General features: G+C 39.2%; 2 protein-coding genes across 2 annotated transcripts; both read left to right on the forward strand.

The window, feature by feature from the left end:
• The first annotated feature begins 217 nt into the window (after positions 1 to 217).
• Positions 218 to 3538, forward strand: LOC127454195 (small nuclear ribonucleoprotein F). Its single transcript, XM_051721267.1, has 4 exons — positions 218 to 357; positions 2349 to 2474; positions 3135 to 3199; positions 3306 to 3538. Exons 1-4 carry the CDS (start codon positions 355 to 357, stop codon positions 3370 to 3372), a joined length of 261 nt encoding a protein of 86 aa, XP_051577227.1. The 5' UTR covers positions 218 to 354; the 3' UTR covers positions 3373 to 3538.
• Positions 3539 to 4708: 1170 nt separating this feature from the next.
• Positions 4709 to 16394, forward strand: amdhd1 (amidohydrolase domain containing 1). Its single transcript, XM_051718309.1, has 9 exons — positions 4709 to 4957; positions 5346 to 5452; positions 5900 to 5964; positions 6077 to 6354; positions 10823 to 11048; positions 13013 to 13137; positions 13259 to 13352; positions 13438 to 13598; positions 16073 to 16394. Exons 1-9 carry the CDS (start codon positions 4818 to 4820, stop codon positions 16176 to 16178), a joined length of 1302 nt encoding a protein of 433 aa, XP_051574269.1. The 5' UTR covers positions 4709 to 4817; the 3' UTR covers positions 16179 to 16394.
• Positions 16395 to 16440: the final 46 nt, after the last annotated feature.

The raw sequence follows: 16440 nt of genomic DNA on the forward strand, positions 1-16440 counted from the left end.
CAGACTGAAGTAGTTTAAGTCTTTGGTTCTTTTAATTGTGATGATTTTGGCTCACATTTAACAAAATCCACCAATTCACTATCTCAAAAAATTAGAATACATCATAAGACCAATAAAAAAATCTAATTTATTGAGATGCACCTGTATATCTATGGTGGACTTCAACCTGAACATATCTATTACACGCCAGTACTGTAGGTGGCGCTGCGGTAACACACGCGCTTCTCTTCCGTCACAGTGCGCTCGTAGTCCTTCCCCCTTTCGGCAGCAAGGCGTGCGAGTGTGCTACGGTAGCATATGCTATTCGAAAAAACGCAATTTTTTCTTCTTAAGTAGTACTTAAGGAGTCCAGAAATGGTAAGTTCAACAGAACCGAACTCACTTTGTTTACTGTTTGAGTTTTTGTGGGCAAAAGAGGTGGTGTCATTTATAAATGAGCTGGTAATGTGATCGGTGTGCTAGCGCCTGTAACGTAGACTGGTCGTTGTTGCAGCCGGTTGAGCTTTTAATGATCCTGAATCCAATGTTTTTATGCCTGCGTCTCAAAACCAAGTGATCTGTTTACTTTGCGTATCTAACGCTCATATAATTCCTAACACACTGTCTGCACTTACAACAACAAAATAAAGACGAAGTAAAATGTTGCTACAATGTTTTCTTTAAAGTGTCATTGTGTTTCCATCTAATACCATTAATGTATCTCCACAGTAATATACAGTTGAAGTCAGAAGTTTACATACACATTAGCCAAATACATTTAAAGTCAGTTTTTCACAATTCCTGACATTTAATCGTTGAAAACATTCCCTGTCTTAGGTCAGTTAGGATCACTACTTTATTTTAAGAAAATGAAATGTCAGAATAATAGTAAAGAGAATGATTTATTTCAGCTTTTATTTCTTTCATCACATTCCCAGTGGGTCAGAAGTTTACACACACTTTGTTAGTATTTGGTAGCATTGCTTTTAAATTGTTTAGCTTGGGTCAAACGTTTTGGGTAGTCTTCCACAAGCTTCTCACAAGAAGTTGCTGGAATTTTGGCCCATTACTCCTGACAGAACTGGTGTAACTGAGTCAGGTTTGTAGGCCTCCTTGCTCACACATGCTTTTTCAGTTCTGCCCACAAACTTTCAAATCAGATTGAGGTCAGGGCTTTGTAATGGCCACTCCAATACCTTGACTTTGTCGTCCTTAAGCCATTTTGCCACAACTTTGGAGGTATGCTTGGGGTCATTGTCCATTTGGAAGACCCATTTGCGACCGAGCTTTAACTTCCTGGCTGATGTCTTGAGATGTTGCTTCAATATATTCACATAATTTTCCTTCCTCATGATGCCATCTATTTTGTGAATTGCACCAGTCCCTCCTGCAGCAAAGCACCCCCACAACATGATCCTGCCACCCCCATGCTTCACGGTTGGGATGGTGTTCTTCGGCTTGCAAGCCTCACCCTTTTTCCTCCAAACATAACAATGGTCATTATGGCCAAACAGTTCAATTTTTGTTTCATTAGACCAGAGGACATTTCTCCAGAAAGTAAGATCTTTGTCCCCATGTGCACTTGCAAACTGTAGTCTGGTTTTTTATGGCTGTTTTGGAGCAGTGGCTTCTTCCTTGCTGAGCAGCCTTTCAGGTTATGTCGATATAGGACTCGTTTTACTGTGGATATAGATACTTGTCTACCTGTTTCCTCCAGCATCTTCACAAGGTCCTTTGCTGTTGTTCTGGGATTGATTTGCACTTTTTGCACCAAAATACATTCATCCCTAGGAGACATTTCCTGAGCGGTATGATGGCTGTGTGGTCTCATGGTGTTTATACTTGCGTACCGTTGTTTGTACAGATGAACGTGGTACCTTCAGGTGATTAGAAATTGCTCCCAAGGATGAACCAGACTTGTGGAGATCCACAGTTGTATTTATTTATTTATTTTATTTTTACATCATTTTCTGGAATTTTCCAAGCTGCTTAAAGGCACAGTTAACTTGGTGTTTGTAAACATCTGACCCACTGGAATTGTGATATAGTCAATTAAAAGTGAAACAATCTGTCTGTGAACAATTGTTGGAAAAATTACTCGTATCATGCACAAAGTGCATGAACAACTTGCCAAAACTATAGTTTGCTAATATTAAATCTGTGGAGTGGTTAAAAAATGAGTTTTAATTACTTCAACCTAAGTGTATGTAAACTTCTGACTTCAACTGATATATATATATATATATATATCTGTATATATGAGTAGGTAGGCAGCTCACTAGGCTTGAGACCATTTTCAGCATTTATAAATAGTATTGCCAAAAGAAATCTCATTCTCAATACTAAACTGAACTTTATTTCCCCTGCAGAGTTTACCATTGAACCCCAAGCCCTTTCTAAACGGTCTCACGGGTAAACCTGTGATGGTGAAGCTGAAGTGGGGTATGGAGTACAAGGGGTACCTGGTATCTGTGGATGGATACATGAACATGCAGGCAAGTGCCTAAATATAATGCACCCTTTATGGATGCATCACAGTTTTTATTTTGAAGTTTTGATTTATGCCATTTAAATGACCTGGTCACCACTTTCGGAGGTGTCCCACATGTGGTTCTGGGACATAGTAAACACAACAGGTCATCTGAACTTTGCTTGTAATGCAGCACATACTTAAAAGCTAATGATGCTCTTTTCCATATTTATTTGCCTCACTGTTTGTTATCTTGATGTATCTGGTCATCACATTCAGATAATTGATTGCAATATTTAGCTTATGTGTATATTGAAAAGTAGTAATGCTACAACCCAGCCTGGATTTGTAAAATGGCCTGTTGTATTTTATCCCACGTTGATTAAAAACAAATCAAGCTTTAGCTTTGTCTGACTGACTGTTCCATATATGGGTTTATTTTCAATTAAGTGCAAGCCTAATGGCTGCAGCATCAAGTTTGAGATGTTTTCATATTGACTATGTACATGCCTAAGAGTGCAATGAACTGAGTAGCTGCTAGCTGGAATATATGTTTTGTCTGCATCTCCTGTTAAAAGCTCTCTTAGCTCAGCTTTTTATTTGGTTATACAGAGAGAGGAAGAAAAAAAAAAAGCATGGTCAATTAATGGTTTTTAACTGAGCTCTGTTTCTGTGCTGTATCCAGCTGGCCAACACAGAAGAGTATGTGGATGGAGCGCTAGCAGGTCACCTTGGTGAGGTGCTCGTCAGGTAAGGTTTTGTACTAAAACTCAACTTAAGACTATAACCGCAGGAATAACAGCAAATACATACTTAATAGTATACTAATGATCTTGATTTCTTTCCTTTTCCTTAGGTGTAATAATGTTTTGTACATAAGAGGAGTCGAAGAAGAGGAAGAAGATGGAGAGATGAGAGAATGAAGAGTGAATTTTGACTAATTATGATTGGAAGATGTATTGCTCTGTTTGCGTTGTGTCTCAGTTTTATGTGAAACTGTCTCTTTCTTGTAAAATTGTTAGTTTGGTTATTATTTTTTACACTAAATGTTATTGGTGGCACAATGATTAATAAATTGTGCAGTTTGTATGTTTTTGTTGTCATTTCTTTAAGCTTGTTTGACTTTATGTCTGATATTAAGGGTCTAATTTGCCTTATACACTGCTTCACAAATGGAAAATGCAGAAACAGCATGCTTTAAAAATCGCGTTATGACCAAAGTTGATTCTCTAAAACTGATCTGTCCTGTGACAGATGGGTTTGGCTCACCTATGCTCCAATTCAGTGACAATTCCAGTAACTACAAATTCCACTCTAAAACCAAAGGGTTTTTTTCTTTCTTTTTTTTTTTTCTCGGATTTGCTGTGGTTATATCTTCTTGACTTTGCAGGGCAGTATAGTACTGAAGTGATTTGATTTAAAGGCATAGTTCACCCAAAAATTATTTTCAAATAATTTAATCACCCATATGTCATTCCAAATGCATATCACTTTTTATGTGGAACACAAAAGGAAATATTTAAATGAATATCCCTTTCTGTCTTCAATACAATGGCAGTTAAAAATGACTAATTTCAAAGCTTAAAAAAGGACCCAAAAGTATGAAAGTAGTCAATGCATCTTGTGCATCATATTACAAGTCTTATGAAGGAATATGATTTTTACGTAAAATGCACTGATATGGTGAGAAACAACCTGAAGTCTTATATATATATATATATATATATATATATATATATATATATATTATATAAATATATATTTTATATATTATATAAATATAATTATATATATATATATATATATTTCTTTTCTCTCAACTATGCCTGTTGCATGCTCAGCGCTATGAGAGAGGCTTCTTTCAAAGTGGCATGCAGATTCATTTGAGAACATTTTTAGGGCTGCATGCACAATGAATGTCAAAAGTTTAACTAAAAAACAACTATTTTATGGTTGATTTTCACCAAAACCTCTCATTTGCTTTCAGAAGACTTGGAATATGATGCACGAGCCACAGGTAAACTTAAATACATGAAATGCACTGGCAGTTGTAGAAAAAGCCAACATGTAATACTTTAGTGTTACAAAATGTTTTGCAACTGATTTAAAATGCACAATGTTTTTCCTCACATTCACATAGAAACCTGCTTAGTCTGAACAGTACAATAATGGATTCTGGGCTTCTCCCTCACTGACCAACTGTAACATGTCTACTCATTGTCGTTTCCCCTTAAACGACCTTTGGCCAAGTTACCCAATTTTTGGCTTTGCTAAATATTTACCCTCTCTTTCATCTCTGACAGTTTTCGCCTGTTGAATAAGAGTTCTCCTGTGAATCTATTGCTCCAAAGTTAATCTAGCTCTCACAATGTCTAACAGCAGTTTCAAGCTTTTGGTCAAGAATGCAAAACAAGTAGTCTTAGTTTGCAAAAATGGCGAAAAGTATCTTACCAAAAATGGCATGCAGACTCTGGCTATCATTGAGAATGGCAGTTTGGTGATTGGACGGTAAGTCAGATTCACTCTCGATAATTTTGATGGTGGCTCTTAATGGTAAACATAATGTAACTAAAACTTTGACGAACTCTCAGGGTCTATTTGCAGATCTTTGATATGTGATTATGGTGTTTTCTCTCGGTAAACAATTAGCCAGTAATCTTGTGTTGCTTGTCAATTTTCCCGCTAAGTTTAAATAATGAATAGATTAAATGACCATCTCTGTTTTCTTTAAAGCACATACAAATGTTTCAGTGCATTGATGATTAGTTTAAAAATGTAGGAATTGTAAAGGATCACAAGATTAAACCTACTGCATGTCAATTTTGTAAATACAGAATGCAGTCTTGAAAGTTGATCAGTTTTTGTATGACAAGTTTGTGTGTGTGTGTGTGTGTAGTGATGGACTCATTGATGCGGTTGGACCAACAGACCTCATTGAGTCTCAGTTCAAAGGAACAAAATTTGACAAAGTTCTGGATGCTTCCGGCATGTGTGTTCTTCCAGGTAGGCATTAGTTCTAACACAAAAGTAGTAGTCTGTCCTTCTCTATTGACAAACCCCCCCTTTTTAAAAAAAATTTTTTTTTAAAGCTGAAGTGTGTAACTTAATCGTGTTAAAATACTTTGTCCTCTCCCAGCTTAATATGCAGTGACAACTATAAGTAAGCCATTTGTAGGTGAATTTTCTCCAAAACTAAATACTGTGTCTCTGTGGCGCTATAAAAATTTATTTTGAGCACCCGTCTAGCACAACACAGCAACATTGACTCAACCAATGGCATGAGTTTGTGGCGGGACTGTTTTTTGATCAACAGCAGACGGGGACGTAATCGGAAAGCTCTTCGAAAAAAAAATATTTATTTTTGCAATTCCATTCGGTAGCACTAGTGCAGCAGAAATAACATACAGTACTTTAGCTTTAAGTTCAAAGAATCTTAACATTATTTTGCAGGTCTGGTTGATGCACATACACATCCAGTGTGGGCTGGAGACCGAGTTCATGAGTTTGCAATGAAGGTTTCACTCTCATTTAATTCCATATGTTCTCTCGGCATGCATTTTATACAGTATGGACATCCTTCTAGCACAAGTAACCAAGAACTCTCACTGTGCCCTAATGTGTGTGTAGCTGGCTGGTGCCACATATATGGAGGTGCATGAAGCAGGAGGTGGGATCCATTTTACAGTCTCACATACTCGCTCAGCAACAGCAGAACATCTGTTAGAGGGATTGAAGGGCCGTCTGGAGCGCATGCTGAGAGCTGGAACCACGCTGGTGGAGTGTAAGAGTGGATACGGACTTGAGCTTGACACAGAACTGAAGATGCTGAGAGTGATCCATTCAGCGAGGAAGTCACTACCTATTGGGATATCAGCTACATACTGTGGAGCCCATGCAGTACCTAAGTACATATGCTTATGAGAAGATATTACCAAACACAAAGCTGTTTTGATGATACAAAAAGACAAATATATTTACTTTACACTCCTAAAGTTTGTATTTGTCCATCCTAAAGTACGAACGACAGACAGATACAGTTGAAGTCAGAAGTTTACATACACCTTAGCCAAATACATTTAAACATGTTTTTCACAATTCCTGAAATTTAATCGTAGAAAACATTCTCTGTCTTAGGTCAGTTAGGATCACTACTTTATTTTAAGAATGGGGAATGTCAGAATAATAGCAGAGAGAATTATTTATTTCAGCTTTTATTTCTTTCACCACATTCCCAGTGGGTCAAAGTTTACATACAGTACAATTTGTTAGTATTTGTAACGATGGGCTGGCAATGACAGGCAGATGAAAACGAAATGATGTGAAGAACCCAAGTGCAGTTTATTACAAACTTGAAATCCAAAAACCGTAAATCCAAACGTGAACAAAACTTAAACATGAACTTGACTTGACATGACATGAAAAACCCAACAATGTTACATTAACAATACCTGACGAGACAATGGCAAACATAAGGGTTTAAATACACAGACATGTGTAACAAGTAAACAAGAAAACCAATCACAAGACTGAACTAATAAGCAAGATAACAAGACAATGTCCATGAACCAATGACATAACAGAACTAATAACAAGACTATAACCAATGGGAACAGGACACATGAACATGAGGGAAACTGGATAATCACATGACCTGACATGGAAACAGCGAATCACATGACATGGCAGGAAAACAGTAAATAACATGACATGGAAACACTTTTCAAAATAAAAGACATTAACACAAAACATGAACAAAAACACTTCTGACGTGACATATCCCCCCCCCCCACCCCCAATAGGGGTGGCTCCCAATGCCCCAAAACATAAATACAAAGTTCGTTGGGAGGCGGCCGTGGCGACATGACGTGGCTACACGGCATGACGTGGTAACATGGTACAGCAGGATCACTGACTTGGCCATGATAGGCGTGGATGCTGACTCGTTGGCCATGGCAGGCGTGAGCACTGGCTCGTAGAGCGGAGGCGGGCCTGGACAGTGGAGCGGAGACGTGCCTGGACCTTGGAACGGAGGTGGGCCTGGACCTTGGAAAGGAGGCGGGCCTGGACCATGGAGCAAATGTTTGCTTGTGACATGGCATGGAGCAGTCTGGGGCTTGGCTGAGACAGAGCATGGAGCAGACTGAAGCTTGGCTGCGACATGGCATGGAGCAGACTGAGGTTCGGCAGTGACATGGCGTGAAGCAGACTGAGGCATTATTGTGACAGACTCAGGCGTTGCTGTGACATGGCATGGAGCAGGCTGTAGCATTGCTGTGACATGACCTGGAGCAGGCTGAGGTGTTGCTGTGACATGACCTGGAGCAGGCTGAGGCGTTGCTGTGAAATGGCAGGGAGAAGACTCAGGTGTGGCTGTGACATGGCAGGGAGCAGACTCGGCGTGGTTGTGACATGGCAGGGAGCAGACTCAGGCGTGGTTGTGACATGGCATGGAGCAGGCCGAGGCGTGGCTGTGGCATGGCATGGAGCAGACTCAGGATCTGGGGCAGAAGGTGGCGCAAGCTCTGCGACCATGATGTGGGATCCTGGCTCAGCGACCGTGACGTGGGACCCTGGCTCGTCGACCGTGACGTGGGACCCTGGCTCGGCGGCCGTGACGTGGGACCCTGGCTCGGCAGCCGTGATGTGGGACGCTGGCTCGGTGGCCATGACGTGGGATGCTGGCTTGTTATCCACCTCCCCCACAGTGAACGGTGAACCACTTATCAGTAGAGCAAGGTTGATATACTGAGTTAGGCTGTTGGTACTCCAAATGTCAGGTATCAGGGAGGAGACTGGCTCATGCAGCCCAAAATGGAAACAGTCCTTGAGGGCAATCTCATTAAAGTCGACCCTGCAGGCCAGAGCGCAGAAGTCCTTTACATATTCCTCAAAGGGTCGATTCCCCTGACGTAAACGAAGAAGCTGAACTGCTAGGTTCATTTTGCGGTCAGGTATTCTGTAACGATGGGCTTGCAATGACAGACAGACGAAGTCGAGATGATGTGAAGAACCCAAGTGCAGTTTATTACAAATGTGAAATCCGAAAACCGTAAATCCAAACGTGAACAAAACATAAACATGAACTTGACTAAACTTGATTTGACTTGACTTGACTTGACTTGACATGAAAAACCCAACAATGTTACATTAACAATACCTGACAAGAGACAATGGCAAACGTAAGGGCTTAAATACACAGACATGGGTAACAAGTAAACAAGACAACCAATCACAAGACTGAACTAATAAACAGGATAACAAGACAATGACCATGAACCAATGACATAACAGAGCTAATAACAAGACTATAACCAGTGGGAACAGGACACATGAACATGAGGGAAACAGGATAATCACATGACTTGACATGGAATCAGGGAATTACATGACATGGCAGGGAAACAGGAAATAACATGACATGGAAACACTTTTCAAAATAAAAGACATTAACACAAAACATGAACAAAAACACATCTAGACGTGACAGTGTTTGGTAGCATTGCCTTTAAATGGTTTAACCTGGGTCAAAATTTTTGGGTAGCCTTACACAAGCTTTTCACAGTAAGTTGCTGGAATTTTGGCCCATTCCTCTAGATAGAACTGGTGTAGCTGAGTCAGGTTTGTAGGCCTCCTTGCTCACACATGCTTTTTAAGTTCTGCCCACAAATTTTCTATCAGATTGAGGTCAGGGCTATATGGCCACTCCAGTACCTTGACTTTGTTGTCCTTAAGCCATTTTGCCACAACTTTGGAGGGATGCTTGGGGTCATTGTCCATTTGGAACACCCATTTGCGACCGAGCTTTAACTTCATGGCTGATGTCTTGAGATGTTGCTTCAATATATCCACATAATTTTCCTTCCTCATGATGCCATCTATTTTGTGAAGTGCACCAGTCCCTCCTGCAGCAAAGTACCCCCACAACATGATGCTGCCACCCCCATGCTTCACGGTTGGGATGGTGTTCTTGCAAGCCTCACCCTTTTTCCTCCAAACATAACAATGGTCATTATGGCCAAAAAGTTCCATTTTTGTTTCATCAGACCAAAGGTAATTTCTCCAATAAATAAGATCTTTGTCCCAATGTGCACTTGCAAACTGTAGTCTGGCTTTTGTATGGTGGTTTTGGATCATTGACCTTGCTGAACAGCCTTTCAGGTTATGTCAATATAGGACTCGTTTTACTGTGGATATAGATACTTGTCTATCTGTTTCCTCCAGCATCTTCACAAGGTCCTTTGCTGTTGTTCTGGGATTGATTTGCACTTTTCGCACCAAAATACATTCATTCCTAGGAGATAGAATGCGTCTCCTTCCTGAGCGGTATGATGGCTGCGCGGTCCCATGGTGTTTATACTTGCGTACTATTGTTTGTACAGATGAACGTGGTACCTTCAGGCATTTGGAAATTGCTCCCAAGGATGAACCAGACTCGTGGAGGTCCACAATTCTTTTTCTAAGGTCTTGACTGATTTCTTTTGATTTTCCCATGATTTCAAGCAAAGATGCACTGAGTTTGAAGGTAGGCCTTAAAATACATCCAGAGAAACACCTCCAATTCAGTACACCTCCTATCAGAAGCTAATTGTCTAAAGGATTGACATCATTTTGTGCTTGAAGGCACAGTTAACTTCGTGTATGTAAACTTCTGACCCACTGGAATTGTGATATAGTCAATTAAAAGTGAAACAATCTGTCTGAAAACAACTGTTGGAAAAATTACTCGTGTCATGCACAAAGTAGATGTCCTAAATCACTTGCCAAAAATATAGCTTGCTAATATTAAATCTGTGGAGTGGTTAAAAAATTAACTTTAAAGACTTCAATCTAAGTGTATGTAAACTTCTGACTTCAACTGTAGACAGATAGATAGAACATAGACAGACAGACAGACTGACTGACTAACTGACTGATAGACAGACAAATAGATAAAAGACGGACAGACGGATAGATAGATAAAAAACAGAGAGACAGATAGATAAAACAGACAGACAGACAGACAGACAGAAAGATAGATAGATAGAACACAGACGGATGGACGGACAGACAGATGGATTGACAAAAAAGACAAACAGATAGATTGATACAACACAGACAGATAGATAAAACACAGATGGATGGATGGACAGATAGATAGATAGATAAAAGGTCAGACAGACAGACAGATAGATAAAACACAGATGGAAGGATGGACAGATGGATAGACAGACAGACAGATAGATAAAACACAGATGGATGGACAGACAGATAGAGATAGATAGTAGGTAGATTGTGTCCAATGGCAGACAGGAGCAGTATTCTGGAAAACTTTGTGTTTATTTTTACAGAAATGACACACTTCAGCTTTCATTTACTCTTTCTTTTTCTACTCAGAGGTAAAACTATGGAAGAAGCCACACAGGACATTGTGGCAGTGCAGTTGCCCGCAATAAAAAAGGAAATTGCTTTAGGTGGACTGCATGTGGACAACATTGATGTATTCTGTGAGAAAGGTGTGTTCGATCTGAACTCCACATGTCATATTCTGCAGACTGGCAAAGACATGGGCCTCAACATCAACTTTCATGGTGATGAACTCCATCCCATGAACTCGGCACATGTATGTATGCATACACTCCTGTACACTCATACTTGAACATGGTGCTAGAAAGCACTTTCTCAATCTAGTAAACTCTAATATGATTGGCTAGCTTTAAACTTCCGTGAGTTTCCACCTGGAACCGTTGTGTTCACAAAGTACCGAGATGATACAGTGAGCGCCTTTGAGGAAGAGCTAATAACTAGACTTGTTAAAGTTTGCCAGGTTAGTGACATCAAACGATACTTTGTGTGACAAGTAAACTACATATCCACGATACTCTCTCCACATCTACTGCTATTTTTCAGCATTTTTCTGTACAATTTTCGTACCCCTAAACAGTATGTTAAAAACTAGAGCTGTCAATCGATAACATTTTTTAATCAAATGAATTACATGATATAACAATTAATCTAAATATTTACAGAGAAAGGCCCCCAAATAACAATTATTTAATATATAATGATTAAATATTTATATTTAAATAATTATAAATAGTATATATGGATATATAAAATATTTCAGATAATTAAAATACACAAAATTATTGTGACAGACGAGTAAAGCATTAATTAAACAATTGAGCATATGCATATCATTGGCCTACGGTCCACAGCAATACATTTTGCAACTGACTTCATCAGCCTGTTGAGGTAGACCAAAGGTCTTTTCTAAGGATGCGTTTATGTACACATCCGTCAGACAGACTCTTTTGGAGCATCTCACTTTGTGTATCGCATCATAAATGCAACTTTTTTTAAGGATGCATAAACTCAGAAAAACACATCTCAAGACCCCTGCATTCAGAGTTGTGCTCCATCCAGCTGGCAAGACTGCGTCCTAAATAGGCATCACTGACGAGTGGGACATGTCCCCACACCTTTTTGAAATAGCTTTTGTGTCTAATGCAGAAGAAACATTTCCAGTTCTTGAGCAGGAGTTTCCATTTTGTTCATGTGTTTTATAATAAGCAGCTTGATACTTTTAATGTTCTAATAATTGCTTGTTGCACCTGTTATCAGTGGTGTTGAGTGAGGTGGTGATATTCACTTGTACATTCAGATGAACCCTCTACTTGTTCCGCTGTTGCGCAGCTTGCAAACCTTTCCAGTAAAATTGCAAAGCAAAATACAAACAGATGTGTCCCTGCTCATGATATTCATCATGTTTATTACAAAGTTATATAAGGGTGAATTAGAACGCGGAAATTCTTGATTGGAAAATATACCTTGAGACAATTCAGTCAATCTGGCTAAAACCTTACTGATTAATCCACTGATTAACAAAATCCCAGTACGGATGAACTCCTCAAATTATGTAAATATTTATATTTATCAAGTTAATTATGCAAATATTTATTGGAGCCCTTGAATTAGTCATCAAGAATGACTGTTTATCAAAACAGTAAAAGATTATTTGACATTATCTGCACATAACCTAATGAATATTTATGAGTTTTGCCACTTTGTGACTCTCTCCATATCCTCCCGCCCCAAACGGTCCCTACCACTTTTTAAAACAAAGTGATGCCCATGGCATCCTCATCTTGTGCTGTCTGCTGTCATTTAGTTGTGGTTTATTGCCTTTATTACAACTGGAGTTGCGCTTCCTGCCTCTTGCTGACTGAGACTCGTTAAAACATTAAGGTGGTACTTCAAGTTCAATTGCTCTGATGGTAGGAATATTCCTTATAAGGATCCGGGGGAATGATTAATTGCGTTCACTTTTTTAACGCACCATTTTTTATAAATAATTGCACTGAATTTACATATTAAATTGACAGCCCATGTCAAAACAAATCAAACTATGATTGGTCATTTACATGTCAGTCAGATGGCCCTTTGTCTAAGTGGGCTATTCTTGGCAGAATAATGGCAATGTGAACGAGAACTTTTGCAGTTTTTTCAAAGGCCTGGCTAGGTGTGCCAACATCATCTGTTCTTATATCATCTCTGTCTCCTCTTTATCCCTCTCTTCTCCAACAGCTTGGGGCAGAGCTTGGCGCTTTAGCCATCAGCCATTTAGAAGAGGTGACAGATGAGGGTATTGCTGCCATGGCAACAGCTAAAACATCAGCTGTCCTGTTGCCCACAACTGCCTACATTTTGAGGTAAATAACCACAGCGCTAATGCTCACATCCCTCAGTAATCAGAGCTGTGGGTAGCGGCCAGAAAAATTAAAAATACAATAAAAGAGATCAGGATTTTGATTCTCTTTTTGTCTGTTAAAGGCTTTGTCCTCCACGTGCACGAGATATGCTTGATGCAGGGGTCATAGTGGCTCTGGGCAGTGACTTCAACCCCAATGCCTACTGTTGCTCAATGGTGACCATAAAACACACTTATACATAAACCATATGGATAGACTGGTCCATTCCATTTTACTCAAATGTGTGTTTATGTTTATTAGCCAATGGTGATGCACTTGGCCTGTGTGATGATGAAGATGTCAATGCCGGAAGCTCTGGCCGCAAGCACCATAAATGCAGCCTATGCCCTCAACCGCTCAGACACACACGGATCACTTGAAACTGGGAAACAGGGAGACCTTCTGATCATCAATGCACCACGGTAAACTCGCATGCATAGCTAAGGAGCTAAAAGGACAACTGATTCATACTTAAGTTCACTGAGTTATTCGTATGAGGCAGCGACACAAAAATGGGTGGCAGGTCTGATCTGACAGCAGAGGAAACACAATGCTAAATGCTAATAAGATGCAGTTAAAGGAATAGTTCACCCAAAAATGAAAATTTGCTGGTAATTTACTCACCCTCGGGCCATCCAAGATGTTTCTGAGTTTCTTTCTTCATCAAAACAGAATTTAAGATTTTTAAGATTTCATTTCAGGGCTCCTCCTCTAAACAATGCAAGTGAATGTCCTCCATTTTTTGACGGTTCAAAATGCATATTTAGGGTGAATCAAAATAATCCACACGACTTCAGTCGACAAATAAATTTTTCTGAACGCAAACAATTGAGTATTTTGAGAAACAAAACAATACTTATATACTTTTTAACTACAAATGCTCGCTTCGGTACATCTCTGTGACGCACGCTCATGAGAGGGATGATGTAAGCTCGTTGGTAAGGTCACGCGTCACGTGGAGGAGGAGGCAGGAAGCGCGTCATTGTTAACAAGAGAAACTTGTGCCTTTCACAAACCAAAACAGTCCAAAACAATTTCAAAACAATGTAAAATAAAAAAATAAAAAACATTTCCAAATAATAATAATAAAAAAAAACAATGTAAACAATGACGCGCTTCCTGACTCCTCCTCCACGTGATGCGTGACCTTACCAATGAGCTTACATCATCCCTCTCATGAGCACGTCACAGAGATGTACGGAAGTGAACATTTGTAGTTAAAGCTAGGGTGTGTAATCCAGAGAGGCTAGCCGTTAGCAACCTAGCTTTGAAAGCATAGAGCCCGCCCTTGCTTCAGAGGTGTCTCCAAAGCCACGCCTCCTCTATCACACACGAACACACACACACACACACACACACACACACACACACACACACACACACACAGAGTCTAAGCGACAGGAGGAGAGACGCGTTGGTGGAATCGATCGCTACGGTTTCAGATTACCTCATGTCTCATTCATAAACTATATGAGCTAAATACTTAATTACATTAACAAAATATATCAAAAACAAATCAGACCACGTAATTACCTGTCCAAAAGAAAAACAGCAACCATGGCATCATTTTTCAGACCCTTTGAATCCCGCAGTTGCCCCCAGCGTGGAAAAGCAACGGCAATGTTAATTCTGCTTTTAACACGCTCTTGATCAAGATGTTTTTTCGTTGTACAAGTTTCTAACATGGTCTTTCTTTTCTTGTTTCCTTTTAATGGTGGTACAGGAGGAACATAAGGTAGCTGCGGTTCGCCTTCCATTCTCGCGTTCGCTCTGCACAGCGTCAAGGAACCCGCGCTGATGACGTGTGATTGTCTGCGCGAACAAGTTGCGCGGCGGTATGCAAATATAGATTGACAGACAGGAAGGACATCCTATCATTACAGTCGGAACGAATGCAATGATTGGTCGATCATTTTTTAGTCCTGTCCCTTCTACAGAAGATATTTATATATTTGTTTTACATTTAGACCACTTAAATTATTGATTGCTATCAGGATGTGAAGAGACTTTCAACCAGTATAACAAAACATGTTTCTGGAAAAGATTGCACACCCTAGCTTTAAAAAGTATATAAGTATTGTTTTGTTTGTAAAAATAATCAATCGTTTGGGTTCAGAAGAACTTTATTTGTCGACTGGAGTCATGTGGATTATTCTGATGCACCCTAAATATGCATATTGGACCGTCAAAAAATGGAGTACATTCACTTGCATTGTTTAGAGAAGGAGGCCTGAAATGAAATCCTAAAAAATCTTAAATTCTGTTTTGATGAAGAAAGAAACTCAGATACATCTTGGATGGCCTGAGGGTGAGTAAATTATCAGCAAATTTTCATTTTTGGGTGAACTATTCCTTTAACCTTTTAATTCTGCATAGTTAGGTCAGGCCAATGTATATGCTAATCAACTTTTAAAGGGAGGAGAAAAGGCTTTCCATATCTTTTGCTGTTGAGGTCAAAAGCCGTGCCTCCAATCAAACACTACAGAATTTTGTCACTTTTTAGAAGCTAGCAAAATTTGGCAGATGCCAGGTAGCATGGCATGCTATCATCCTCAAAACCATGAACAAAACTACACAAGTTACAAAAAAATATGACCCAGACTACATTAATTACATGTTCAATTGCAACAAAGAAAAGAGTTTAATATTATTTTAATTATTTAAATATTATTTATTCTGAAGTTTGATTTTAAGGACATCTTTGTTTACTTTGGAACATTAAACAGTTGTGGTACCGTGTTGGGTTGCCACTTGATGTTCAGTGTAAAAATATATTTAGATTCATATTTGCTGATTTGTACTATGACTTGTCCAATGAAAGGCAGGTGTTTGATGGGACTAGGATTAAGATTAGGAGAGAGTGGTTTGATTAGAATTCTCTTTCTCTGTGCTGCAGGTGGGAGCATCTGATCTACCAGTTCGGGGGTCATCAAGAGCTCATCAGATATGTTGTAATCAAAGGCGAGATTGTTCATGAGAATGACAAAGTCTTAAACATTTGAGGATATGGCACCACAGCCAAACCCTCTTAATAAGTACATCAACACTACAAGAGATTGTGAGGTAAAATGTAATTACCATGGCTAGTAAACAGCATGAAATCATACTAAATAATAAAATGTAAAAACTAATATTTTGTTGATAATAAAAATAAATAATTAATACATTATATATTTTACATATATTCACATAAATTAAAATTAACTCTGTTTACAACAGTTGTATAATAACTTATGAGTTTTTTTTTCCCCCTTTTTCTCTTGT

Source organism: Myxocyprinus asiaticus, chromosome 1 (genome assembly GCF_019703515.2).
Source record: "Myxocyprinus asiaticus isolate MX2 ecotype Aquarium Trade chromosome 1, UBuf_Myxa_2, whole genome shotgun sequence".
Lineage (NCBI taxonomy): Eukaryota > Metazoa > Chordata > Actinopteri > Cypriniformes > Catostomidae > Myxocyprinus > Myxocyprinus asiaticus.

Excerpts from the sequence above, each read along its gene's own strand:
- LOC127454195 (XM_051721267.1), top strand. Across the intron at positions 2,475-3,134 it reads ATGGATACATGAACATGCAG|CTGGCCAACACAGAAGAGTA; the intron begins GCAAGTGCCTAA and ends TGCTGTATCCAG. Across the intron at positions 3,200-3,305 it reads CTTGGTGAGGTGCTCGTCAG|GTGTAATAATGTTTTGTACA; the intron begins GTAAGGTTTTGT and ends CCTTTTCCTTAG.
- amdhd1 (XM_051718309.1), top strand. The coding sequence starts at position 4,818 with ATGTCTAACAGCAGTTTCAAGCTTTTGGTCAAGAATGCAAAACAAGTA. Across the intron at positions 13,353-13,437 it reads ATGCCTACTGTTGCTCAATG|CCAATGGTGATGCACTTGGC; the intron begins GTGACCATAAAA and ends TATGTTTATTAG. Across the intron at positions 13,599-16,072 it reads CTGATCATCAATGCACCACG|GTGGGAGCATCTGATCTACC; the intron begins GTAAACTCGCAT and ends TCTGTGCTGCAG.